The 27956-nt window shown below is 42.7% G+C and overlaps 3 protein-coding genes and 1 long non-coding RNA gene across 12 annotated transcripts in view; 1 reads left to right on the top strand and 3 right to left on the bottom strand.

The window, feature by feature from the left end:
* Nucleotides 1-1572: 1572 nt before the first annotated feature.
* Nucleotides 1573-5492, bottom strand: LOC308590037 (uncharacterized protein). Of its 5 annotated transcripts, XM_081199728.1 has the most exons (4): nucleotides 5335-5492; nucleotides 4042-4235; nucleotides 2449-2635; nucleotides 1573-1916 (listed from the first exon to the last, which is right to left on the bottom strand). In XM_081199728.1, the coding sequence occupies exons 1-3, from the start codon at nucleotides 5444-5446 to the stop codon at nucleotides 2522-2524; spliced, it is 420 nt and encodes a 139-aa protein (XP_081055854.1). In that variant the 5' UTR covers nucleotides 5447-5492; the 3' UTR covers nucleotides 1573-1916; nucleotides 2449-2521. The 5 variants fall into 5 exon arrangements, 1 of the variants encoding a protein (XP_081055854.1); XR_014009597.1 differs by lacking the exon at nucleotides 2449-2635 and having other exon boundaries at nucleotides 5335-5491; XR_014009598.1 differs by lacking the exons at nucleotides 2449-2635; nucleotides 5335-5492 and adding an exon at nucleotides 5149-5170.
* A 3039-nt stretch (nucleotides 5493-8531) lies between these two features.
* LOC308590023 (myelin protein zero-like protein 1) lies at nucleotides 8532-13004 on the bottom strand. 2 transcript variants are annotated; one of them, XM_081199704.1, is made up of 3 exons: nucleotides 12824-13004; nucleotides 10870-11066; nucleotides 8532-8946 (listed from the first exon to the last, which is right to left on the bottom strand). In XM_081199704.1, the coding sequence occupies exons 1-3, from the start codon at nucleotides 12975-12977 to the stop codon at nucleotides 8557-8559; spliced, it is 741 nt and encodes a 246-aa protein (XP_081055830.1). In that variant the 5' UTR covers nucleotides 12978-13004; the 3' UTR covers nucleotides 8532-8556. The 2 variants fall into 2 exon arrangements, with proteins under 2 accessions (XP_081055830.1, XP_081055831.1); XM_081199705.1 differs by having other exon boundaries at nucleotides 12837-12986.
* A 2612-nt stretch (nucleotides 13005-15616) lies between these two features.
* Nucleotides 15617-27956, top strand: part of LOC308590052 — a 45286-nt gene continuing 32946 nt past the window's right edge. For 2 of the 4 annotated variants that reach the window (XR_014009641.1, XR_014009642.1), the window contains exon 1: nucleotides 15619-17051. This is a non-coding gene — a long non-coding RNA (uncharacterized lncRNA). Of the gene's footprint in view, nucleotides 17052-27956 lie in introns of all 4 variants that reach the window. The other 2 variants (XR_014009639.1, XR_014009640.1) reach the window with 2 other exon arrangements.
* Nucleotides 25023-27956, bottom strand: part of RCSD1 (RCSD domain containing 1) — a 30490-nt gene continuing 27556 nt past the window's right edge. The window contains exon 6 of the mRNA XM_081199685.1: nucleotides 25023-26022. Coding sequence (XP_081055811.1) covers nucleotides 25408-26022 — 615 coding nt within the window. The 3' untranslated portion in view covers nucleotides 25023-25407. The remainder of the gene's footprint in view (nucleotides 26023-27956) is intronic.

The raw sequence follows: 27956 nt of genomic DNA, 5'->3' as shown, positions 1-27956 counted from the left end.
ATCTGATTGGTTCTTACAAATGCTGTGTAAAAGTTCTTTCGTTAATAAAACGGCCTAGACAAGGGAGTGGCTATTGCACTTTCTCCCAGAGTCTTGCTGGTCAAGCCTTGCATCTATTGAATTAATCAGGGTCCAATCCTTCCTTTGCCTTCAGAACGCAACACGGCTTAGTGGTTTGCACGAATGGTGGCAGCAAGCCTGATGCCCGCCCCCCCCCCCACATCCTTAATACATTTCACCATGCTTGCTGTTGTTTTTCACCTGATGCCTTTTGAATTAATTTCCTTCTTTTTTAAGATTGTACTTTAATGCTGTGTAAAGCCATACTGTGGTGCAAAGCTTGAATCCATGGGTTTCTCTGTCATGCTTTTATCTTTGCTGTGTATCCACTGTAAGCATTTTGTTTAGAGGGAGTATTATTTGAATGTCAATTAGTATAGTATCATGTCGCTATGTTAGTATTACTTTAAGAAAGTGCCTTTTTGTCAATGTTCCAACGAAAAAACCAACTGTTGGCTTTTTGAGCATCTGCGAAAATAAACACAAGAATTTCTTTATAGCCAGTTTGTCTCATCCCTTCCTGGGTGTGAGAGGCCGTGGATGTGGCAGCAGAAAGCAGTGTCTTGCCAACTGCAAATTTAGGGGTGGGGAAGGGAATACCATTCAGACGTTATGCTGGGAAAAGAGGCTTCTCCTAGTTCTCCGTCCTATTAATAGTTGTACAGAAAGCTCCCTTCACAAGTCACAGTGCGTTATGAGAGATTAGCATGTACTGCAATGTGAAAGACACAACACTTCAAACAAAAGAGAAGATTGGACAGAAACAATGCAGAAATTATGTCTGGCATGCTTATGTTGCTGATACCACATAATTAGGGCATTTTTTTCACTGGAACTCAGTTCCGGCACCTCTCAGGTGGGTGCTATTGCCATTATAAGACAAAAAGGGAGCCATTCATGGTGAGTTTTGGCATCCCTTTTTCTAGAAAAAGAGCACTGCACATAACTATAGATTTCAGAAAACAGTGTATGAGATGTTATGTTTATCTAGGAAAAGGTAAATGACCCCTGGACAGCACTGCAATTGGTTGGGCATTTTTGAAATGCTCTCTTTATTCTATCCATCCATCTAGTTGTCAAAGTCATGTATAAACACACACACACACACACACACACACACACACACACACACACACAATCTCAGTGGTTGCTTCATAACTAAGAAACAACCATCCTGCAGAGAAGGTGCTGCAAAATTTTCATTTGCTTACTAGGATTAAAGTTGCCATGGGGGAATGAGCTTTTAGTACATTTTAGTTCAAGCATAGGCAAAGTCCGGCCCTCCAGATGTTTGGGACTACAATTCCCATAATCCCTAGCTAACAGGACCAGTGGTCAGGGATGATGGGAAATGTAGTCCCAAACATTTGGAGGGCCAGAGTTTCCCTATGCCTGTTTTAGTTAGTTGCTATTTCAGCGGGCCGATATTATTTGCCTTCCATATTGCAACTCATCCCAATTCCTTCTCAACCCCATTGCTAAGTGTCCAGATAAATGAGATACTGGAGAACATTCTTAATTGCCTCAAGAGGTGTGTTTTATTTTCAGAACAAGTAGTTTGTCAATGAGGCTAGAACGCAGCAGAACTGAAGTACAAGTAGCCAGCAGGATGAAATATTTCCGGAGCTTGCAGGAATTTTCTCTTTCTCCAGAACTTTAACTACAATCGCCCTTTCTGCAGTGACTATATCTGGAGGGTTCTTAATATCACAGAAATAAGTGCCATTGTCTGCTGGTTGCATATTTGCTATCTTGATGGATGCATCATTCTTAAAAAGATTTCCAGCCCAAATGCTTCGGCCACTGAATTGTGTGTTCTTCCCATCATATGCCCTCCAATCTGAGTAATAGAAAAACTGTAATAACAGAAATAAACACATGTAACTTTGCATTTATACCTTTAATTTTCATCCTCCTTCATATCATTGAGTGGATATATTTCCAACACCATGGAGAACTACGCATGATTTCCAGTAGTTACAGAGAGCAGAACACTCAGATGTAGCCACCTGACACGCAAGCCTTTATTTTTGTCTGGGTTTGAAAGAGTGGCATTTTATGAGAGAAAGAGCAGGTTGCACTAAACCCATGGGTGACCAAGGCAGCTGGACACTACTACTGCTTTTTCTGGATATATTGAGAGGCATCTGGCTGAAAAGTTCAAGGTGTATCATCTCAGCATAACACTGGATGAAATTGCTTTGACCTCCAAGACTTCATCCTGCCTGGGGGTTGTTGGGATTAATTGTGGGTATGGTGGCATTGTTACTGCATAGTTTAATTCACAACAGGTCTTCCTGACAAGGCAGCTGTGCAAGAAAGGGTATAAGCAGGTTCCCCTAGCCTCCCCTTTCTGTTACAAATCCTATGGGGTTCAAAGGAGCTTACTCTCAGGTACTATGCACAGCCTACGACAGTAGATTCAAGAAGAGATTTGGTTTTGACTGAAACATCCCTCATCTCAGACACATATACAAAGACATAAAGGTTTGCATTTATCCAGTAATTCCACATGCCCGGGAGGAGAAGAGCCAGCTCGGGCGCTACAAGTGGGATAGAAATCTTCCAATAACACCTTTAAAAAGAGAAAGGGGGGAAATGATGAGCAATCATCCCTAAGATTCTGCAGGAGGCTTAATTGAAAGGGAAAGGAGGCAAAGCAGAAACACAAGTGGAAGGGTGGGTGGGGAAAATTGGAGACTGAGATTGCACTCCTATGAATGCTTACCTGGGAGTAAGTCCCCTTGAATTTACATGGGATTGGGCTTGTTTATGGTTTATGCTTTATGGGGCAAGATCAAATTCATTAAGAGGCTACAGAGACACAGTAAAGAATTGTGATAAATAAAGGAGAGAGCCCGAGAAGAGATTAATAATGATGATGATAATTTTATTTTATTTTATTTATGTACACACACACACACACACACACACACACACACACCGCCCATCTGGCTGGGTTTCCCCAGCCACTCTGGGCAGCTTCCAACAAAGTATTAAAATACAGTAGTCTGTTAAACATTAAAAGCTTCCCTAAAGAGGGCTGTTTTCAGATGTCTTCTAAAACATATGAAAGGCTGCACTTTATGATATCTGAGGACAGGCAAAATCGTGGGCGTAGCCAGGATTTGTGCTGTGGGGACATGACACCCACCTGTCACCATCCTCTTGTCTGGCTCTGTTTAGTAGCAGATTTGCAATGAAATGTCTCAACAACAGTGGTTTTAAATTACTTTCGGGCTCAGAAAAATCTGTCAAGATCTACCAATTTCTACTTTTAGTTAAGTTTTATTTATTTATTTATTTACTTGATTTAGGGGAGAGCAGCACTTCCCCTGCTCCCCCTCTGGCTATGCCAATGGGCAAAATCTAGTTGTCCACACTAGAGAAAAATGTGGATTTCAACCTGCCTGTCTCTGTGCTCATGTAGGAGCTCCCAGTGTTGTCTTGGAACCTCCCCTGTTTTAATGTGGCATTTTTTTTTATTATCCTTGGAAAGTCCTGAACAGCCAGGGTTAAAAAATGTCCACATTGAAAGGTCTGAGACAACACTGAGATACAGGTGGGGTGGTGGAGAGACAGGCAGGTTCTGGGTTGTGGACAAGCTCTTGGCAGGGCTGGCCTACCCATCCAGTGTGACCAAGGTGGTGCCCCATGCACAGCCTATCTGTGCCACCACTTCCACAACTGGTGGAGAAGTGGCACCAGCCTTGGTGCCTATTTCCAGAGAAATCTCACGAGATCTTGCAAGATTTCACCGGAACTTGCCATTGCTGCTGTCCCTTCCTGCTGGTGGTATTTCTCCTCAAGCAGTGAAAAGGGGTACGCCTCCCCTGTCCCTTTGTCCATACTGAGTGCTGTCATTCCACGACATACAATTAATTTCTACAAGACATTCATACAATTGACAAAGGGTGGTGGTAGTTTCAAAACATGTAACCCACTTGCACCACAAATGCTTGTGCAGAAATTTTCTCTTACAGTTGTGGGACGACTGTTTGATCCCAGTGCTTGATAGCTCCAGCTAACAGATGTAGCAGCACTAATCATAATTGATGTTCTGAACCAGCATGAAAGCCTTGCAATTTTCCCAGACTCCACATGGATTTCTGTTGGTGAAATTACTGCAACTGCTGTCTTCTTGGGTGCTGCAGAGCAAGATGCCATCCTGGCCCCTTTAAAAGCAATAAAATAAGACTGTAGAGCCAGACAAAGCTGTGCAGAGTAATGAGGTCTCCAGCCTCTTGAAATACGACACTCTGGGAGATTAGTGAGTATAAAAAACATGGCAGCATATATGTTAAACAGATTTGTCCTCTCCACACCATATTCCAACTTACTGTACATGTAGACTTTTCTGTCTAGTACACTTAAACTGCAATATTATCTCCTCTGAAATGGCATCTCAGACATCAGACAGGGAAATCCCGTGTTGGAACTTTCCTCTCTAGAGCGACTGGCTCCTCTGATGTCCCGGCCCATCAACAGTGGATCAAACTTTGGGACTTTATAAGAACTGCTAAGCTGTACTCCTCAGAGCTTCACTGGTCCAACTGAAGAGACACTTAAGGAAAAGGGGTAAGTTAGGTATGAGGCCGAAGATGGTTCTCAGTACCATCTTTGCAATTCCTAGGTCCTTGACTTGATCTACAAGTACAAATACAGTATCACTGAGGCGCTGGGGTGCAAAGCCACCAAATGCATCTAAAAAAGTAATTCTGGGGTCATTCACCTTGCCGTGCTCCAGGAATAACTTAGAAGAAAGCACTACAAGTAAAAACAGAAAAACAGAAGGCTGAAGTCACCAGTTCCCAATATTTTACTTTTTACAAAAAGAGGTGTAGACTGAAATCCAAAGCAGTTTCTCTGAAGTAGGTCCTGTTGGAAACAATGGACCCCGCACCCCTGTTTAGGATCACAAGCTTCTGAGAGGGTACTAAGGCCGCAACGTCAACACCACACAACCAAGTGTGAGATCCCTCCGTAGCATTAGTTAATCTTCCTCTCTTTGCCACTGCTCATAAAGCCGCCTTCTTCCCAGCGTAATTCCTCATCCAGTGATTTCCCCTTCCCAGCAACCCCTCGTACTAAGGTTTCCCGCAATCCATCCTCTGCTCCCCCCGTCGAAGCGACCCCACTTTTCCCACCCAAAGCGACTTTTGCTCCCCGCCAAGGACCCCAGGAAAGGGGGTGGGGCCAGACCACGTGTTCGCCCCGCCCTCTCGCCATTCCCGCGCGCCCCCTTCGGAGACCGAGAAGAGCGGCAGCCCTCACCATGGCCCAGAGCCAAAGCCAGCGCCAGGCAGAGCGCGGGCGTGCCGCCGGGGAAAGAGCTCTTTCGCTTCCCCGGGCCGCCGGTTGCTGCGGCCGTGGAGGCGGCAGCCATCCTTCTGCCTCCGGACACCCTCTCCGCCCCATTGTTGCGCCGCCGCCCACCTCACAGCCATTGCTGGGGGACGGGAGGAGGGGCAAAGCGACGCCGCCGAGTCCGGCTGGCGCGAAAGTCAAAGTGCCCAAAGAACGAGGCCCTTTGCTGCCCTCGAATCGTGCGCGCGGTTGTGGTCGCTGAAACTCCGAAAGGTGGGTCATAAAAATGACCCAGACGCAGAGAAGAATGCCTCTTGATCAGTAGTACGCGCCACTAGCTAGGGAACAAAGAGGATGTCCGCTTGGTAGGGAAATCCTTCGGGGAGATCTTGATGACTTGCTGTTATTTCATTGCTTTTGTGTGTGTTTTAAAACACGCTGATGTTACTTCAAAGCTGCTTCCTGCCATGATGTAAATAATCATAATATAGGAATAGAGAGGAATTAGATGACTGCTTAAGCAGTCTTTGGTTTGCTTGAGTATTCTTCATGTGTTGTTAACAACGTACCAGAAGAAGTGTGTGGTACATGAGAGCCACTGCATACCTGTTAAGAAGAATGTCGTTTAAAATACTCTGAAAAGTTTGAACACTGCACCCCAGAGACTGAAAACAATAATGCAATGTTTATGTTTATATTCTTCAAGAATCTGATAGGCAGTTGCGATCCTGACACTTGGTTGGTGTTTTGATTGGACCAAAGGTTCAATCCCTCACAATTCTATAGGAAACAATACCACCCCGATACATGTGGTCCATACTGTGAAGTCATCATTCCCAGGTTGTGCAGAGTACAGTGGTACCTCAGGTTACAGACGGTTCAGGTTACAGACTCCACTAACCCAGAAATTGTACCTCAGGTTAAGAATAGTTTCAGGTTAAGAACGGACCTCCAGAACGAATTAAGTTCTTAACCTGAAACCACTCTTAACCACTGTATTATAAAGCTTGTCAATGTGTAAGGCAGTGAGGCCACGCTGGAAAAAAAACACAGTATATGCTGCCGAAGAGCAGAAGCTGGTCATGCATAATCAAGTGACAGTGGTTGAAGACTGGCCTACAGACCAGCTTCTAGTCTCCAGATTATCTCCTCCATCATTCTGCCTCAATCTACATTTTTATATTTGGGTTTCAAAGTCAATCACATGCAATGTGGGCTTAAGATCTTGACTCACAAGCATGAAGTTACTATGGAAACCCCCACATTTTATTTTCAGTACTGGCAGGAAATGTAAGTTTCAGTGAAATGACAACTTTTAGAGAAGCCTGGAATTCTAGCCACCACCACGCCCCCTTTTGACACTGATATATTTGTTCTCTCCTTTCCACAGAAGTACTTAGGGAGATTTGGGATATTGATATTGATAGTCCTAGGCACAAGAGATTGCAGTTCAGTGGAGAATGAGAAAGACAAGGACACACACAGCTGAATCTGCAGAAGTATCTTAAGATGCTGCTTGCTTTCCTCTCACGAGATCTGATGTGGGAGCAGTGGATTTCTCCTGTTGGTCAGAGTGTTTTAGTTGTGCCTCTGCCTATGTTCATCCTGCATATACAGTGGTGCCTCGCAAGACGAAAAGAATCCGTTCTGTCATTCTCTTCGTCTAGCGGTTTTTTCATCTTGCGAAGCAAGCCCATTGACGGATTAGCGGATTAGCGGCTTTTAGCGGCTTATCTGCTGATCGGATCAGCTGATAAGCGGCTTAGCGGCTTAGAAAAAGGGGGGAAGGAAAAAAAACAGCAGGAACTCGCAAGACATTGTCATCTTGCGAAGCAAGCCCATAGGAAATTCGTTTTGCGAAGCACCTCCAAAACGGAAAACTCTTTCGTCTAGCGAGTTTTCCGTCTTGCGAGGCATTCGTCTTGCAGGGCACCACTGTACATAGAATAAATACAACCATTACAAATTACCAGTAAGGCCAGTGACTTGCATAAGCAAATCACACCCGGGTAAGCACCATGCCCCTATAACTTCTTACCAGGAGAAATGTGGTGAGTATAGTAAAATATATTTTGGGTCTGCTGCAGTCCAACCATGAAGAGACGCTTTGAGGTGCAATGGACTAGTTTCTCCAGGTGGTTTTGCCTCTTTCACAGCCTGCTCCAGAGAATGCCTTTCAGATGTTGTGCTGGGAGAATAGACTGCTCCTAGTCCTCTGTCCTATTAATAGCTGTACAGAGAGTACTCCCATCACAGGTCACAGTGTGTTATTTGAGATTAACGTGCACTGCAATGTGATAGACACAACACTCCTACCCATAAAGAGAAGTTTAGACAAAACAAAGAATTGTGTCCTGAATGCTTATATTGCTGAAACCACATAACTGTTGCACGGCACCCCCAGTATCCAAGGGTGTGGGATTCCAGGAGTTCCAGACGCTTACCCAGGGTTTGTGTTATCTTTTGGAAATGAGGCACAGTGGGGACTGTGGTATCTTTAGGATATATGGTTTCTTTACACATATATACAGCCTGAGCCTACGATGAAGGAGCTTACAGTATTCACACCCTAAGAGGGTATTGTTTCTCCCATACCCACAGCTTTGAATCCAAACAGAAATCAAACATTTCTCTTAAATGTTGCTCTGACTCTCTCCCACTTTCAATTCTCACCTTTGTATTTTTCTAACTACCATACAGGTGTTTTTTTTTTGGGGGGGGCACAAATTTACCATCTCACACTGATCCACTTGCTTTTGTTTCTCTTTATGGCTTTTGTTTCTCTAGCATTACTTACACTTCAACACTTGCTGGATCCAGAGGTTAGAAGGGTCTCTGCATACTGCCTACTTCCCCGCCCCATAGTCATAACATAACTGTACAGCTGAGAAGACAGTGTGTTCTCAAAGAGGTTTCTCTGACAACTTCAGACAACGTTTTGGCAAATGCTGAAGACGTACCTCTTTGCCCAGGCCTTTGACACCTCAAATATATATTTTCAAGACTTACCCTATCTTTTGTGATGGTGTTTTTTTGTAATTCTGAATCTTTAAATAGTTTTTACTGGTGTATTTTAAATTGTTATAACCCACCACAGGACCTTAGAATAAAGGGTAGGTAATTAATTAAAGTAGTAATAATAATAAATTGGAGAACACTCCTAATAATCTTAAGAAGTGTACTTTATTTTCAGAACAAATAGCTTTGAAAAGATGCTAGAATGCAGCAGAATTGAAGGACAAGTAGCCAAAATGATACTCCATTAAGTGAAATGTTTCCAGAGGCTGTGGTTGCCGTTGCCGTTGCCGTTGCCGTTGTGGTACTTGCAGGGGTTGGTGCTGCTCTTCCAGGGCCCAATATTTTCTCTATCTCCAAAACTCTAACTTCAACTTGCTCTGGCTCAGTGACTATGTCTGGTGGGTTCTTAACATCACAGAAGTAAGTGCCATTGTCTATAGGTTGCATGTTTCCTACCTTGATGGATGCATCCTTTTTATAAAAATCTCCATCCCATGTACTTCGGCCATTGAATTGTGTATTCTTTCCATTATATTCCCTCCCATTTGAGTAATAGAAAAACTGTAAGCATAAAAACAAACACAATAACTTTGTTAATAGCTGAACATAGTTGTTGGGGAAGCAGGATACAAATTTCAAATCAAACCATGATTAACTTTGCATGAACATTTAACTTTTCTTCCTTCTTTAGTAACATTGAGTGGATGTTTCCAACACCTCGGGGACTGATTACACAAAACTTGGATTCTAAGCTTGATCTTCAGTGGATTCACAAAGGGTAACACCCAGATGCGGCCAGCCAAACCACCAAACTTTATTTTTGTTACATTTCGGAAGCCTCTCTAACTTTTTGCCGAATCCTAGGCATGTTCAATCTGAAGTACCGTAAGTCTCACTAAGTTCAATGGAGCTCAGGCTGTGTACATTTTACTACTGTACTTACTCTGACTGCAGCATGCTGCCACTGCTGTCATTTGAAGCCAAGTAACAACAACAACAACAATTTTATTATTTATACCCCGCCCATATGGCTGGGTTTCCCCAGCCGCTCTGGGCGGCTCCCAGCAGAACACTAAAAAGAGAATAAAACTTCAAACATTAAGAACCTCCCTAAATATGACATTGCCGCAGTCCATAGGCCTCCCATAACTTCTGGTGATATACTCCTGTCTGGTGTGCCTTCCTTCAACCCAGCTTTCATCCATTAAGAATATGGAAACCATGGTTAACCTAAGGTATGTATATTTCAGGCAGCTGTTGCACATGTGCAGATGATAGATTTAGTGAACTGGAGCTTGCATCTCTGCACCCTCTTGTGAACAGCAACATTTAAAAGTGATTTGAAATGCAGGGGGCTGGGGGTGATGACCTTACTTCATTTCAAGCTGTTAATGTGCACATAGCCCAACTCTCAAGTATGTCTATATAAACAAACACCATTAGTTGTGCTGCTGGATAAGTGTTTAATGGTTATTGTATTTGTTTAAAAAACAATACAAAATTTATGTATATATATGCCCAGGATTGCAGCTGTCAGTCAGCAAATTCCAGAGGCTAAATGGTTTCACCTGATAAATCCCTCCACTCAGACACACTGCTCCACATACATAGAGTTGCCATTTCTATGACCTAAGATATCAAGAGCTGGCCATGCAGTGAAGTGGAAAGGAAAAGGGCCACCTTGGGCACTATAGCAGAAAGTGAGATAGAAAACTTCTAATAAATCTGAAGGAGAGAGGGAGAGAGTCAGTGATCAACACTGCATACCCCAAGCTGCAAGCTCTTACAGGCGGATTTGTTAAAGGACAAAGGAGGCAAAGCAGAAACAAAACTGGGGAGTTGGGTGGGGAATTTTGAAGATTCGGATTGCAGTCCTACAGATACTTCGGAATAAGTCCTTCTGAACTTACTTCCAAAGTGAACATGCATGGAATTGGGATTGTTCATCAAATACTTGAGTTTTAGGAGCAAGAACACATCCATTAAGAGGTTACAAAGAAACATACAGTGTGATCTTGAGGAAATAGAGGCAGGACCAAGTGAATAATGATGTGAATAAAACGGCACAAAGGTTACTTTTTTTTATGACACTGCAGGCAGAATATGGTCAAGTGCTGTCATTCCAGAGCAGACAATAAATAGTTTCCATAAGACAAAATTAAGGTAGCGCTGTCAAAACATGTACAGTGGTACCTCGGGTTAAGTACTTAATTTGTTCCGGAGGTCCGTACTTAACCTGAAACTGTTCTTAACCTGAATCACCACTTTAGCTAATGGGGCCTCCTGCAGCTGCTGCACCGCCGGAGCACGATTTCTGGTCTCATCCTGAAGCAAAGTTCTTAACCTGAGGTACTATTTCTGGGTTAGCGGAGTCTGTAACCTGAAGCGTATGTAACCTGAAGCATATGTAACCCGAGGTACCACTGTACTCCACTTTCACCACAAATTCTTATGCAAAACGAGTCTCTACTCAGACATTCTTACTGGTATGGGACGAGCCTTTGATCCCTCTGGTTGAAAGCTCCAGGTAACAGATGTTGCACTGGTGATTTCCTCTGATGACCTGAATGTGCATGGAAGCTTTGCATCTGCCCCAATCCCCACAATGAGTTCTGTTGGTGAGGACACATCTTCATCAGCTGTGCTATCGACTGTTGAAGAACAAGATGCCGTCCGCGTCCCTTTGTAAGCAACAAAATTACAGTTTTTAAACATGCAGAGCAAGACAAAACTCTGCATAAAGATTTGCTTTTATATATGGATCTGTTGTCTGTTATGAAAGCATCTCAAGCTGATTACTAAAGGTAACAGACATCACAACTCTCTTGGTTCCACAGACACAAAACATCTGCATTACTGTTTTCATTATATTTTTAGTTTCTAACTGATTTTATTTGGTACTCTGTTGTCATTTTATATTGAAGTTTGGCACATTTCCTGAAATGTGGGATAAAAGTTTGACCAATGAATAAAACTGAATGTTGAGAAGATATTTCTGCACAGGGTCCATGCACAGGCCTCTTTCACCAAAATAGATTTCATTATATGAAGTATAATAAAGTAATAGTCCTAGATTTGCACAGGACTGATCTAAAAAGTTAATTTTCCAAGAATCAAACTAATCTGCAATAACACAACTAAGGGGAAAATCTAGAACCACATTTGAGGGAATCAATTTATTACGGTTTATACAGTTTATACGATTTTTACAGACCAGAGATACTAGAACCACATTTCTACTATTTCATGCAGCAAGTTAAACTCTGTTTTCAGATTAAATTAGTGCTTTGGTTTCTCAGATGCATCAAACTTTGGACTTTATAAGCCTGCAACAAGTTTATCTTTAAGTAATTAATGTTAGTTCAATCCATCATAAATATGAAAACAAAAATCCTAAACACGCTGTGAAATTGCATGTACCTGTACTCTGCTACATGCAATTTCATAGCATATTTAGGATTATTGTTTTCATATGTTTCATTGCTGGTACAGTACATATAGGGTTGCCATACGCCCAGATTTTCATGGTTTAAAAAGCTCAACAAGTTTTGGGGTGTCCTGGTTTTTACTTTTTGAAATATGGCAACCCTATGTATCTTGCTTAGATACTGGTTTCAGTGCTCCACTTGAAGGGACACTTAAGGAAATGGGTTCTCAGTACGATTTTTGCAGTTTCTAGGTCCTGATTTGAGTTACAAGTGCGTATACAATCTCAATGAGGAACTGGGGTGCAAAACCGCAAACTGCTTCCAAAATAAAAAACAATAAAAATTACTGGGATTATTCATTTTACTGTGTTCCATGAGTTACTTAAAATAAAGCACTAAAAGTAAAAACAGAAAACCAGGAGATTGAAGCAACACCTCCCAGTTTCCAAGATTTTACTTTTTAGGGGGTAAAGGCGTAGACTAGAGAATGGTCCAATAATGCTGCAATCCAAAGCATGGACATAGCCAGGATTTTTGTTGGGGGTGGGCAGGCTTTTGTTGGGGGGGGGGGGCAGAACCTCAGATTTGTATTGATTGGGGGGGGGGAGGCAGCTGCCCTCCCCTTGGCTACGCCCATGATTCCAAGCACACATTTAATCCCATTGAATACAATGGATTCTGTAAGGACTGCAGGTTTCCTTTGTATGTGCTCAGCACGTGTGCAAGGCACCCTTGCACAGAGAGGGGATTGTCGAGGGTGTATGGTACTGAGACACGCGCAACCAAAGAGGGGGTCACAACGTGCCAGGCCTACAAACTGATATTTCGTGTCTTCCTTCATCCTGAACTGCCGCTCATAAATAGTGATCTTTTTTCAGTGATCTTGCATCCATGGACCGGCCAACCACTTCCCCTTTTTCAAAGCCGGAGAGAGCAGGAACCCCAGCAAAGGGGGCGCGGCTAGGCTCGTTCCCTTCCCGCCCGCCCCCACCCGCATAGGCGGAGAATACCAGGAGAGCTCACACAGGCCCAGAGCGAAAGCCACCGCCAACCATAGTCCGGGATCGCGGGCGGCAAACTTCTTGCGCTTCCCCGGAGCGCCGCCTGCTGCCGCCGTGGACAGGGCGCCCATCTTTCTGCCTCTGCCCACATTTTCTCGCCCATTGTGACGCCCACTCCCACCTCACAGCCATTGTTGCGGGCCGTGAGGGGCAGGAGGCTGGGAAAGAACGCGGCCCAGTCCAGGGGAGCCGCTGTCAGGGCGAAGCAGCCTCCCGGGAAGGGCTTCGAAATGCTCCCAGGCTCCAGCCGGAGCGTAAACAGAGAGCACTTAGGAAAAGCGCCTTGCTGCAGCTGCAACCCCATTATGCACACTTTCCTGCCTTAGAGGGTTTTTGCGAAGATAGAAGGAGAGAAGAACTATTTAGACAGTCTTGAGCATCTCGGAGGAAAGGTGGATTGTAAATGCAATAAATAAAAAAACATAGGGGTAAAAACAACAAATGTCCATAAGCCAAATTCAAGGTGTTAGTACACACCATGGCTTGGGACCAGGGCCGGATTTAGGTTTGATGAGGCCCTAGGCTACTGAAGGTAATGGGGCCCTTTATATGTCCAGCTTTCCTTTGTCAACAACACATTGTCGCTGCTTTTTGTGTGGAATATATGCTATATGGTAATTTATGGACCTAACAGGTTTCTAAAGCCATTTGCACATGTTGCCATGCAACCAATCCATGCAGAATATAGGCACCTTATATACAGAAATGAGCAAACCAGTGATATTTTAGGGAGCAGGCTAGGCCTATTACTTACATCATAGGAGCCTATACAAGACAAAACACTTGCTGTATGTAGGTTTTATTTTATTTGTTTTTATCTTATATTCTGGAAATGTACATCCAGATTTTTTCCTTTAAGTTTTTTTGGGGGGCCCAAGAGAGTGGGGCCCTAAGCTATAGCTTGTTTAGCTCATACGTAAATCCGGCACTGCTTGGGACCTACCTAAGTACCTAAACATCAACCATCTCAAGCCTCTCCTGCTGTTGGGGGTGCCACCACTAGAGGTTGCTCTTGTCTGCAGTAGCCCATGGCAGGGCCTTCTTGGTGGCAGTCCCTGTCTGCTGAATGCCTTCCCTAGTGAGCTATGCTAGTCTCACTCATTAACAACTTTTAGGAGAAATTTAAAAATTAAATAATTCCTTTTTGCTGTGTTTTTGGATGACTGAAATTTCTGTCCGTTAACCCTGACATCATTAGTGTGACAGTAGATCAGTGCTTTTTTCCTGGGGGGTACATAGGGGTACGCATACCACTAAACATTATGTGAATCTTTGCACTTTTGTCCAATTTCTGTATTTACTTTCCTTGATTTGAACTATAAAATGTTGATTTCTTGAGGCAAAATAAAAGTACCTCTAAACATTATTTTAGAAAAAAAAGCACTGCAGTAGATGATTGCTTTTAGGGTTTTAGAACTTTTTAAAATGGTTGTTTTAAAGTCTGTATGTTGTTTTTTTAAAGGCGGTTGTAGGATATGTTTGCTGATCTGGCCTCCTTTGGAGTAAAGTTTGAGGGTATAAATCTGATTATTATGATGATTATTAGCAGTAGTAATAAAAAGTCAAAAATATACAGCTGGATTCTACCAAATGAAATTGTCACAAAATTATGGCAAGCTTTTGAGTTGTGCTTTTTGAGGTGGGTGGAATGGTGGGAGTGAAAACTTGTGCTAGTCCCCCCCCCCCTCACTCCCAAGTATTAGGCTGGATATTGCAACTCATTTTCAAATGGTCTGTCTCAGGCAGGAGGGGCTTTTCTCCCGAAATGCTCTCCCCGGGGAAGCCCTTCTCAGAGTCCAGCCACCTGGCTTTGTCCTCAGGCGAGGAGGGCCTTTCCCGTGGGGGCGCCCGGTACATGGCAGACTCTTTCCTCCGAGGTAGGTGGGACGCTGCTGACACCAGTTTTGGCGCCAGTTCAAAATATGGCTGCTTACTCAAGGCTTTTGGGGATACCGCAGGTCTCAGCAGGTCTAGCAGTAAACAGATGCCGTTCTGCAGTTTCAAGATCACTATCTCGTATTGATTTTAGTTGCTCTCTTCTCGTTATAGCTATAATAATACGGTTGTTTTAAAGCGCACTTCATTGCACCCGCGTCCTCAGATGGTTGCAATGAAGGGCGCCTTCTAAATACTTTGCATATGTACACTGGAATGAGACGTCTCAGGCCGTCTCTCTGCTGCTTTGATAATAATTCTATTAATTTTCAATTGCAGTCCAATAACAGCCTCATTATAACAACGTCAAATTGTAATACAGTTACTAATACCAATCGTTCAAATCTCCCTGCTGCTTTGAAAAAGCCCCCCCTCGGCCATCCTGTTCCTATGACGTATGGTGGGTCAAAACCTTTCTTTACGTTATTACGTTGTGTGAGGCAAAGGATCTATAGCAGCTGCATACCGCTTACTGAATACGTATAAGCAGAGAAACAAATTTTGCGCGTGCGGCTGGTGTGGATTCACGCCCCCTCCCCCTGCAAATAACACTGTCCTAAAGTAAACCACCTTTGAAAGGCGCATAGGTATTTAAATGTTTTAATGTTGCTTAGCATTTTAACGAAATTACCCGTAAGTTCTCTCCCAGATACGGCCACACGGCCATAGACTCCTTGTACAGCAGCGAGACGAAGAGCAGACGGCTGGCTCGTTGGTCTAGGGGTATGATTCTCGCTTAGGGTGCGAGAGGTCCCGGGTTCAAATCCCGGACGAGCCCATTTTTTAAAAAAATTTTGGTCGTCGTTGTCCCCCTCCCCCCAGTGCTAAAAGCACAATAAAAATGTATCCCCACCCCACATGGCTCCCGCCGCCCCAGAACTTAATGTACATTGTCACGGGACTTATTGGTATGGTCGTTGTGCCATTTACTGGTGCACTATGATGTTTACTGGTGCACTAAGATGTGAAAATACGACCCTTTTCCTTTTTTGTTGCCTATTGTGTAACTTTAAGAAGCGTCGTAAGAATTTTTTTTTTTAAAAATTCCTTCTTCCTATTCACCCAGCTCCTTTCCTGCATGTGTAATAATACTACGTACTAATAATTCATGACAATGGTGCTAGTAGAGGCGGTTTTATTAGGAAGCCCAGAATATAATAAAATAAATGCAATCGTTCCACGTGACTCTTAATGGAAAAGAGCATCAGAATAAAAGGCTATTTGATGCCTTTCTCTTCCCTTGCGTGCTCCGTGGAGGCGTCTTAATTTCCTTCTCCGGAGTCCTCGATTTGGGAATATGTTTTTAAAATAACCATGGCAACCTTCATGTCAAAGCAATATTTTCGCCCCGTTTTTCAACAGTGCCACCTCCTGTTAATCTTTATCTATTTATCATTTTCCTCTCGTGAAGGCTCGATCGCTTTCCTGGTGCACCTTGTCTCCCGCTCCTCCTCCCACCCACAAGGCCCTGATGATAGAGCTGCAAAATTAATAAAAGTGCGGTCGTCCACCAAAATAGGAAGGAATTATACCACCCCCTCCAACAACGGGCTCGTCCGGGATTTGAACCCGGGACCTCTCGCACCCGAAGCGAGAATCATACCCCTAGACCAACGAGCCGCTCTCGACACACTCTTCCTCAGCTCACTTCTTCACTTTTATCCCGCCCCTGTTGCACTGCGCAAGTATTCCACTTAATAGCCGGCTCGGTTTCTTACATAAACACGTGCACCCCTTCCATTTTGAAGAATGGTTTGGCCCACCGTCCCGGGGGACAACAAAATCCAGTCAAATAGCTTCACGGCATTCTTCGCCCGCCTCAAGGGAGAGTCCTTTCTCTACAGAAGGGGGGATCGGGAGAGGACGAAGATTCTGGCCGCCTCACGAAAAATCTCTCTGTTCCTTTATATACCCCGTGTGAAGAAATGCAGTGTGCCGCGTTCATGCTGGGCCGCGGGATTTCAGGGCAAATCCATTCATTTCTGTCGGCAAAACTAGGACGTGAGCGTGGCCGTTTCTCCCTCTTCACAAAATTCCTTGGCGCGGAATTGCTGAGGGGTCCCGTTCACTCACCACCCCCTGCCCCGCGCGCATTCTCCCTTCCAACGGTCTTAGTTTAAATAGAGCGAGTTCCAGGATGAGGAAGCTCTTGCGGTGAATGATGTAGCCAAGTTCCACACACCCCTTCCCTGTTTGGGCTCCTGTGCTCTCTAACAGCAGCATATGGCAGACAGAGGTCAGTGTAAGTAAAACTTTCATTGAAGAATTGATTTTGGGAAAACGCCATTTGTCAATTTATTCATGCCTGTTATGGGGTTCTTAAAAGGCACAAGCCCTTGTGGAGTTCTGGACATAGCTAAGTGTGTGTGTCTGTGGAATGAGTAGTATTCAGATATTTTACATAAAAGCGAGATGGTCTTCCAATGCACAAAAGGGCACTGTTTCCCCTCTGCGTTAATAAAGGCAAAATACCAGGTGTCAATACAATCTTCAACATGGATAGATTGATTTTTTTAAAAAATTGTTGTTCAATACAGTGTACACATGTAGAAAGGGGCTTTATATATTTTATTTTCATCTGCCTTAGTCTTTCTACATAACAGAAGGCTCGTTTCATCCATAGTTTCATCAAAGTGTTGGTGTTGACCTTTAAAGCCCTAAACGGCCTCGGCCTAGTATACCTGAAGGAGCGTCTCCACCCCCATCATTCTGCCCAGAAGCTGAGGTCCAGCGCTGAGGGCCTTCTGGTGGTTCACTCACTGCGAGAAGGGAACCAGGTAGTGGCACCTGCCCTGTGGAACGCCCTCCCACCAGATGTCAAAGAGAAAAACAACTACCAGACTTTTAGAAGACATCTGAAGGCAGCCCTGTTTAGGGAAGCTTTTAATGTTTAATAGACTATTGTATAGCAACACCCTAGTGTTCCCGGGCCCTAAGGAAATTAGATTAGCTTCAACCAGAGCCAGGGCCTTTTCAACTCTGGCTCCGGCCTGGTGGAACGCTCTGCCTCATGAGACCAGGGCCCTGCAGGATCTGATTTCCTTCCGCAGGGCCTGTAAGACAGAGTTGTTCCGCCTGGCCTTTGGCTTGGAGCCAATTTGATTCCCTCCCTCCCTCTCTCTCTTTTTTCTTTTCCTTCTCCTCCTGCTATAAGGCTACATTTTAATATTTTAATGTTTCAATATTTTAATGTTGTATTTTAATTTTGTTTTTAAGTTGTAATCATTCAACTTGTTTTTATTATTGCTTGTAAGCCGCTCTGAGCTCGCCCTTGGCTGGGGAGGGCGGGGTATAAATAAAATACTATTAATTATTATTATTATTATTATTATTATTATTATTATTATTATTATTTTATTTTAATATTCTGTTGGAAGCTGCCCAGAGTAACTGGGGAAACCCAGCCAGATGGGCGGGGTATAACTAATCAATTATTATTATTATAGTCACATGTTAGGATTGGAAAATGCATATCTTCCTTGCGCTTAAATAGAGAAAATAGTTTCCTGACCCACCAGAGGTGTTAATTAACATAGTAAATACAGTATTGGAAGATTGTGTTACAAGCATAGGAGTTGAGAATGGTCACTGTGTTTATTTTGCACATACTTCATTTAATACAGACTATATTTTAACCATCTCATGATCATTTGAGCCCAGTATTTATACCCACCTCCCACTAACGTGTTTTTTAAAAAAATATTCCTGCCAACTGAGAACAATACTTCATGCATCTGATGAAGTCCACAAAGCATTTTGCCTTAATAATTGTGTTTGGCTTATTTTTGCTGCAACAGACTAACACGGCTCCCTCACTGGAATATCTTTCTATCTTTAATTGCCTAAAGCAGTGATGGCCAAACTTGGCCCTCCAGCTGTTTTGGGACTACAATTCCCATCATCCCTAACCACTGGTCCTGTTAGCTAGGGATGATGGGAGTTGTAGTCCAAAAACAGCTGGGGGGCCAAGTTTGGCCATCACTGGACTAAAGAGTCAACTGAAACATAACCAAAGCAAAACAATATGGCTTTTTCTGATGATTCTCCTACTTCTGTGGAGCTCAAGGTTTCAGTTGCTGCTATGGAGCACATAATTTATAACCCTGTTAGGTATATGTTTAACATTTCTCCTACAGGCTTGCAGAATCTGTTAATTAATTGTATTTTTGAAACATGAATGGTTAGAGAACAAATAAATTTTACCATGATTAAAGCACAGACCCTTTAGCAAGATCAGTCAATACAAGCTGACACTAAATAAAGAGGGGTAATCTAGTAGTTTTATCAGATGGGGAACTTGTGGCCCCCAGTTGTTTTTGGACTTCAGCTCCCATCACCCCTGGCCATTATTATTAATTATACCTATTAGGCATCCCCCCCCCCAGTGAACTCAAGGGAACTTACAAAAATGAACATAAAAGCAAGCATCAAAACATCTTTAAATGCTCACCAATACTCACCAGTACCACATTTGTGTGTGTGTGTGTGTGTGTGTGTGAGAGAGAGAGAGAGAGAGAGAGAGAGAGAGAGAGAGAGAGAGAGAGAAGCGTTTGGGGGATAGGCTGCATGCCTGAGTCCCTTTCTAATTCCTAATCCAGCACAGATTCAATTCCTTGAATAGCCAGGTGAGGTACTTCCTGGTGAGGTACTGACCCTCTAAGTATGGGCCACTGAGGTTACAAAGGAAGTGGCTCAAGGGACAGGCAGAAAATGGGTGGGTTTCCCTCCCTCAACTCACTGGTAGTTAAAGAGGCAAAAGGCCAGAGCTGAGAATTTAGGTGTGTGAGAGGTAGAAGGTAGAAGCAAAGCTTCAGGCTGGGCAGCTGGGAGGCAGAATCATGCCTGATTTCTGCTGGAATCCAAGGCTGTGGCTATGGGAGAAACAAGACCCTCTTGGGGTGTTAATGCTGTAAGGATCAGGTTGTATATATGTGTAAATAAACCATATATCATAAAGACACCACAGTCTCCACTGTCCCTCATTCCAAGGAAACAACCCTTGCCTAGAACCCCTGGAATCTCACACCACTCAGAGCTTGGAGTGTCACGCAACAATATAATATAATGGCTCTTGGCCGTGCTAACTAGGGTTGATGGGAGTTCAAGTCCAACAACATTTGGAGGGTCACAGGTTCCCCAACCCTTAGGTGATTCTGCAACTTGGTGTCATCAAATCATTAAATAGATGAGGACTAATTTAGTGCATTGGTCTGTATATGGCTTGGGACTGTGGTATATTGAATATCTCTTAAGATGCCTGTAACGGAACAGTTTTCCCTTCTACCATTGGCCTGATGTTGTTTACTTTCACCTCTGTCCATGTATATGAACGAGTGGAAGGCAGTGTTCCTAAGAAAAAGGAAGCTGTTTATAAACCTGTCTTTGCTGATTTGGGATTTTTGCTGCCTTTAAATATTGGAAGCTATAGAAATATATTTAAGCATGAAGGAAGGGATGGAAAGCACTATGCCAAATCCGGGTTCATGGGGCATTGGGACAGCCTTATATTGCTGCCATGCAGACACTTTACACTTTATGAACCAGTGCATGCTTTCTGCTCCCTTTCACTGTATCACCAGTTACACAGAACCCCAACTTGAGTAAATATGGTTTGGTAGCTTCTGCATGAGAGGGTTTTCCTATTTTTAAACTCATCCCATTCCAATGTTTTGTCTTCATTTTACAAGGCTAACATTGTTTACTCAGTTGTTAATTCAGTTGCTTACCCACCCTACTATATGTCACTGGAAACTTCATTGCCAACAGTGCTTATGTTGTTTTGCTAATAAAATACAGAAGTTAAAAAAGTCTTATTGCATTACATGCAGGAAACTAATAAATTCCTTGTCTCTCCACAAGGCTCGACACCATTTTTCAGCAAGTGTCTATTTCCTAACCTAATTAGAAAAAAAGAGCTCATTAAAGGCACAAAGAATTAAGCCAACTAATGCTTATCATGTTTTAATTTTGCTTTAGGCACATTTTTTTCTCCTCTGAAAACGTTTTAATAAAAAAAAAATAGACTAATTTGCTGTGTAAGAAAAGACTTACATGTTTAAACACAATTCCTTGAAAAACACAGGAAATATTTGAATGTCTTACAGTTAATGTCAGAATGTTCTAGGTTGTGGCATGCCCTGGCAGGCTATCTTTTCAGATCTATGGCATCTGAAGCTGTACTGCATCTCCAAACAACTTGAATAGCTCCTGCACCATTTGCGCACTTAAAAAAAATTGCCCAATATCTTGCCCACTATTTATCTTTAAATAGGAATATTGTATTCATTAACATCAAGTGAGAACATGCCACATTTCTCTGTTTTGATTTTCAGGGAGGAAGTGGTATTTATTGCATTAGATTTATCCTTATGAGCTTTTAAAGTTAATTCTAGACAAAGATAAATTTCTGTGGTTTGCAGTTTATATGCAGTTGGAAAAAAATAGGCAAAAACAGTTGTGAGGGAGTAGGTAAAAGTTTGTTGTACTGATGTTTGGCTTGTGGTCATTTGTGCTATATTTTCATTAAAGTTAAATAACTATATAATTACTTACATCTGTATCTTGCCAAACACATAAGCCAAGGACTTTCAGGAATCTTTCAGTTATATTTGTTGTTATGGCTGTCATTGTGGAACACTCATAAAATGGCTACATTCTTGCACTGAAGCAAGCAAAGTAATAAATTATGACATTTAAATTTAAGATTAAATAATTAATGAGCTGGAGCACACAGGTGAACAATAAAGAAAGAAAATTTATCATCACAACCTCCTGACCAATGCTATTTTTCTAGAAAAAAGAGGTGCTGGAATTCACCATGACCGATTTAGCTGCTAGCACACAGAACCTTAGTCAGGAATGTGACTACAGGAAGACCAAGGGTACAATTTGTATACGGGTGACATTTTGTCCAAGAGGGGGGAACAATTACTAGGTATCAGCTGTATTTATGAACAATCATGCCACAAACAATTGTTTCATAGGCCAAATCCATATCTGGAGGAGAGCTACATTGCCATCAAGAGCAAACAGGCCTGGGGGTGGGGGCAGGGTAGATAACAGAACACTTTACAGCAGTGATGGCCGAACTTGGCCCTTCAGCTGCTTTGGGACTGCAATTCACCTCATCCCTGACCACTGGTCCTGTTAGCTAGGGATGATGGGAGTTGTAGTCCCAAAACAGCTGGCGGGGCAAGTTTGGCCACCACTGCTTTACAGTGAAACATTACCATCAGGCAAAATGAGGCAGCCATGGGTGGCAGATTTTGTGAGGTTGTAGCAGTAAGGGGCTAGTGGCTAGAGCTATGTGCATTAAGTGGCTTGCCCTGCGCCCCTTGCTGTCTTTAGGTATGGCAGAAGATACTGTCTCAGCACCAGTGTTTTAGTAAATAGCCATTCCAGGCTACTTCTGGATTGGGGGGGGGGTGTTATGCATTTTCTCTACCTCATATTAAAATTGGACCAAACCCTGTGCTGAAGAGAAACCTAGCAAATAACTGAACATGAACCAACAGTAGCAATATCAAGAGGTTACCTCAGTGGTCCTGCTGTCTTCATGAAGTGCCCACTGAAGTGGCACTGTTACATGATGAATGCAAGCTGCCATGAAGAAACAATGCTCTTATGGTCTTTTGAACTATTCTTGAGTGATGATGCCTAGGTTCACCTGGGTGCAAAACTAGAGTTGGGCCTCATTAGGCGGTAAATGGGCATACCTTCCAGCACATCCCAGCAACTAAGGGTTTTGACAGCTGTCTTTCCTCTGGATTCAGCATGTGAGATTAAGAGTGGGATTGAAATGTTGGCAAGCCTGAATAGTCATATCACTGCCTTGGCTTTTGCAGCAGATGAGAGAGAGAGCATGTTGACCTTGCTTTCACCCAGAGAAACATGACAAATCCAAAGTCTTACTAAGACAGATGGTTGCCACAAAAATTCTGTGTGTGTCAGGTCTTTGACTTTGCCATGAGCATAGTCAGCAGTGTATCTATTTTGAGCACTGTAGCAAGAAAAAATTATTTTCAGTTCAGTCGTTCTATCCCTTGCTACACACTATAAGAAGTGCAGTGAACAAAACAATGAGTTGCCCATATGGGTTGCATTCTTTGATTTTTAAAAATAAAGGAAAGAATGTACATAAATATATCATCTGTCTGAAATACAACACCTTTTGCACAATTCATAGTGAATATACCGGTACATAATTCACAGCTGCTGAATGCTGTGTTGGCCATTAGAATAGACTGCTTTAAAAGGATCAGGCAAACTAATGTAATATAGGTTTATCAATTACCATTATCCATAACAACTAAAACAAAGAACTTCTATGTCCTGAATCAGTAAAGTTTTGATTTCCAGATTCTTGGGACAAATAAGAGATGATTATCTTCAATTTGCCTTGCTTGAAAGTCACAGAGCATCTAGTTAGCCATTATGGAAAACAATGGTAGAGATGCACCTGTGTTCTGATCAACAAAGCTGTACTTATGTCACATACAAATCCCATGCAGTTTGATACCTTTTTGAAATGCATACTGCTTCTTGCACTTCTATCTTAGTGCTAAAGTTCAGAACGTGTAAGGTGTGAAGCTTCTACCAGGACAGGCCTTTTGAAAGGGACGAAAAGCAATCTCATGTTCACCGCCAGCCAATCCATTGGACAAGGTGGACAATTGCCAGGACTTTGGGAACCTGTAGTTCTCCTGATGTCGGATTCCAATTTGCATCAGCTCTGTCAAGCATGGCTAGTGGTCAGGGATAGGAATTGTAGTCAAGCAATATCTGGAAGGCCACAGGTTCCCCAGTCCTGACCTACAAGGTATGTTATAGAGACTTTGGCATCACACACCATCAGAACATTGGGGCTTTAGCAGCGTAAACATTGTTTTCATGGAGAATCCACTCAATAACTGGCTTAGTATTTATGGCAAGTGCCTTCTAGGACCTATACAAAAAGCCAAAACCACAAGATGATCCAGTTCATTTAGTAAGGATGCTTTCTGCCTGAAGACCATCTGGAATTCATTGTTTGGGAACCTTATTGCTCACATATTCCTACTTAGTTACAGCTGGTAGCAGTACAGTGATTTCCTGGCAAGTTAGGAAGTAATATAATAATAATAATAATAATAATAATAATAATAATAATAATAATAATAATAATAATAATAATAATAATAATATTTATACCCTGCCCATCTGGCTGGGTTTCCACAGCCAATGCTGCTTGGCTTTTCATAAGTCAGCTTCTTGAGGCAGAAACATTACTAATTTTTAAGTTCTTAGCAAATTTGAATAATCATAAAATAAATTATTCTTATTTCAAAATACCATTTTATAGCTATACAACTTTAGGTCCAACAGCAGATAAGATATGGTCATATCCATGCATGATTATTGATCGCATATTGGCTCTATACAGATAATTCCCCCCACCATTCAAGAACAGTAGTAAAGGTTTATTTCTGCTATTAAACTAGTTCCATTTCTGTAGCCATGGCATGGGAACTAGTCAAACATATTAGGGCAGGGATGGAGATCTTATACAGGGAGACTAGCCTTTCTAGGGTGGGGGAGATACTTTACTCAAAGGGCTATATGAGTAAATGTTTGTCTTATAAAGGGCAGGATGGCAGATAATTATATAGTCATTAGTAATGTAAAGGGCACTGCTCTATCATATACTTGTGACAGTCACTGAAACACCAATGGAGATGAAAGAATAAGGTCTCTTCCAGCACAGATGCACATATACACATTTGAGCAGCACACTGTGTGCACACAGGTCTGTTATGGTCTACGCTTGCCTTCCATCTTCCCAGTGATGTTTGCAATGTGGGGCCAATATATGCAGAACTGGATGTGATAGGGAGAGCTTGCAACTTAGTGGTGGTGCATATGGTTAGCATCTAGAATATCCTAGGTTCACTTCTTGATCTCTCCAAATAGGGCTGGGGGGAAGCACTGTTACCAGTCAGTATTGACAATACTGAGCTAGATGGACAATGATCTGACTTTGTATACTTCAGAAAAGGGCATGAAAAGAGTTTGCTAGATGTTATTCTTGCAAATGGAATTTTTTCCCTTTACCACATATAACAAATTATTCCATAGTCACAAACTAAACCAGAAGGGATTGTTTTGTGTGGTTGTGTGGGTGACCATGTAATTGTTATGCATGCAGCATAGTTTACAGCTGACAAGCCACAAGAGGTTTGGAAATGTCCACTTTAATCAGAAAACGTAACTAATATGCATGATAGTTCTTTCTATATGAAAAATGCTTAAAAAGCCCCAGTAACTGTTGCATTCCTTAAGTCAACATACAATAATTCTCTGCGCAATCATTCTTCTTGGTGTGCCACCAGCTTGAAAAGCCTAGAATGTTAATTGTCTGTATCAGGCTATCCTCCATCACAGATGACCAGATTTGCTGCAGTAAATAGCCTAAAAACTGCCAAAGGAAAAGGATAACACTGATATCTTTGGGGTTTTCCTTTAAGGAAGAGCTTTTGCTCATTCATAAGAAAGTACTTTAGTGGGAATCCCTCCATAACCTTGGTTTCCCATTTACTGTGTGCCCAATGATTTTACTACTATCACACTCTGGAGCTTGTACAGGTTTCTGTGTCTCCTGCAAGCTCTGGAGTTGCAGTGTCTTGTTTGTCTGATATCAGATGTGTGTCCTCACTCTCTCTTAATTGAGCCACCCTCTCTCCTTTATCTTTTATTTCCTGGTCAGAAGCAATACCATCTTCCCTATCACTCAAAGTGCTCTTCTGTGATTTTATTTTTGTATCCTCTGCATTGTCATGATCTGGATTCTTCTCTTTGTCGTCTTTGATGTTCTCACATGAATTTCCCCCTGAAACATACTGATGTGGCTTCTCTTCTTTGCTGTCTTTGCATAACACCGTTTCTTCTGCTCCTGCTTCTGTCTCTTTGCTTTCTGTTCTTCTGGACACTAGTCCTGGTGGGGTTTTTTCATCAGATCCTATCTCTTTTTGTTTCTCATGGTGATCTAGACCATCCACAGGGGGAGAGAGTGACTTTGCTGCCTTTTTCTTGTCCATAAATACACCATTCTCCTCCTCAGCACCATTCTCCTGAGATAAAACTGTCACCCCTATATCTAGGTCATCTCCATATTCTGATTGAGACTTTCGAAATCTTCTCGAGGGTGGTCTGCGTTTTATTGATCCCCGTGTGCGTACCTGAAAATGGATAGAGCTGGGATTGAAAACCATAAAGGAGATCAATGCTGCAAAATCAACAAAACACCCTACATGGATGTTTATATGTTTAGACTCTTAGTCATATACTGTACTATTTCTCCTTTACATCAATAGCATTTGGCATCACCTTCATTTTCATGAGAGAGAACAGATGGTTGCCCCTTATCACAAAAGGGGAGAAGAGGTTAATAGATTATTTTCTGTGCCCACCTTTGTGTGTATATGACTGTTGTGTTGTTACACAGATGGGCAACATAGCATGCATGGATGACAAATATGATTCTCTGGTCCATGCCAACTTTAGGGATTCTACCATAACATGAGATTGTGTTCAAATCTGAAAACCAAGAATTTAGGCTGAAGAGTCCTGACTCATTCTTTTCCTGCTTATAAGTTAGAAATAAATTTCTATGGAAAGCATTTTATTTATTCATTTTTTGATCCCAGACTAAGTGAAAGAAATAACGACTTCACATGTTCAGTGGCACCAGTGAATGGTCCTGGAGTACTTGATGCTGCACTGCAATATCTGGGATACTGGTAGTTTGGGCAAGACTGAACTTCATGGCCAATAGCTTATGACTTTGGGATCAGGTCCTCAAAAGCAAGCATGCACAAGATGAACAGGCAAGGTCAACTTTCAAGCAGATCAAATCCAAAGTGGCTGTTTGGAGATCAGGGAAGAGAGGAAGCACAAGAAAGGAATATCAGGGAAACCAGACAGAAGTAAGGAGGTCTAGATTAAGATGGTGCTCACAGTAATGCATATGTGGGTTGATTTTTCTATGTGCACTTTTATGTGCTTTATTTTACACAAGATTACTTTCAGTTGTTTGCCTCCAAAAACTATCTCAATATTTCCAATCTACACTAACCTATTTTGTGTTTTCCTTTTGCATTTTTATTCTGTAAACCACCTTGTGATCTTTGGGTGAAGGGCAGCATATTAAATAAATAAATAGTGGTGCTTGTGCTGTGTATTTTATCACTTCCACTCAATTACTACTTCCCCACCCTCCAAATGTTCCATAAACATGTCCTTTACTGCATGTGTGCATATATTTATTTACCAGTGTGCACAGGCCTTTAAAAAATGTTTTGTCCATGGCATTGTGCAAGAATTAAACTTCCACCAAAGCAAACATTTCAAGCATCTTTCACAGTAGGCAAAATGGACATTAAAAAACAAACAAATAAACCCCAAACATGTTTTACAATTTACTGGTTTTTGTGTGTGCGCAAAACAGCAGATTCAGAAATAAATACATATCTGTATATCATGTCCTGTTGTGCAGCAACAGAGAGGCAGGGCAGGGCAGGAGGAAGCATGGGTGCCTCTGATCTTTAGATCCTTTCCCCAATACAAAAAGCCATATTCTCTCTCTCTCTCTCTCTCTCTCTCTCTCTCTCTCTCTCTCTCTTCTTTCCTAACAAGTTGTCTCCTGCATTGTGAAAGACCAGCACACATACCGTATTTTGCGCCCCATAAGACGCTCCGGCCCATAAGACGCACCTAGTTTTTTGGGGGGGAAATAAAGGGAAAAAATTATTTCCCCCCCAGGCGCGGGGCTGGGGCAGCCCGAGCTTCCCCCGACCCCAGCCCCCAAACAGGCAGCTCTCTGCAAGCCGTGGGAGCCCAGCGGTGGTTCCCGCTGCTTGAGGAGAGATCCGCGAAGCCTGCACGTGCTGGGATCAGCGCTTGCAGGCTTCGGGATGCCTGCAACTCTCCCCAAGCAGTGGGAACGTTCCCGCTGCTTGGGGAGAGATCCGCGAAGCCTGCGCGTGCTGGGATCAGCGCGCGCAGGCTTCGGGATGCCTGCAACTCTCCCCAAGCAGTGGGAACGTTCCCGCTGCTTGGGGAGAGATCCGCGAAGCCTGCGCGTGCTGGGATCAGCGCGCGCAGGCATCGGGAT

The sequence above is a fragment of the Podarcis bocagei genome, assembly GCF_964188305.1.
Source record: "Podarcis bocagei genome assembly, chromosome: 6".
NCBI lineage: Eukaryota > Metazoa > Chordata > Lepidosauria > Squamata > Lacertidae > Podarcis > Podarcis bocagei.
This window is presented reverse-complemented; position numbering and strand designations above follow the sequence as displayed.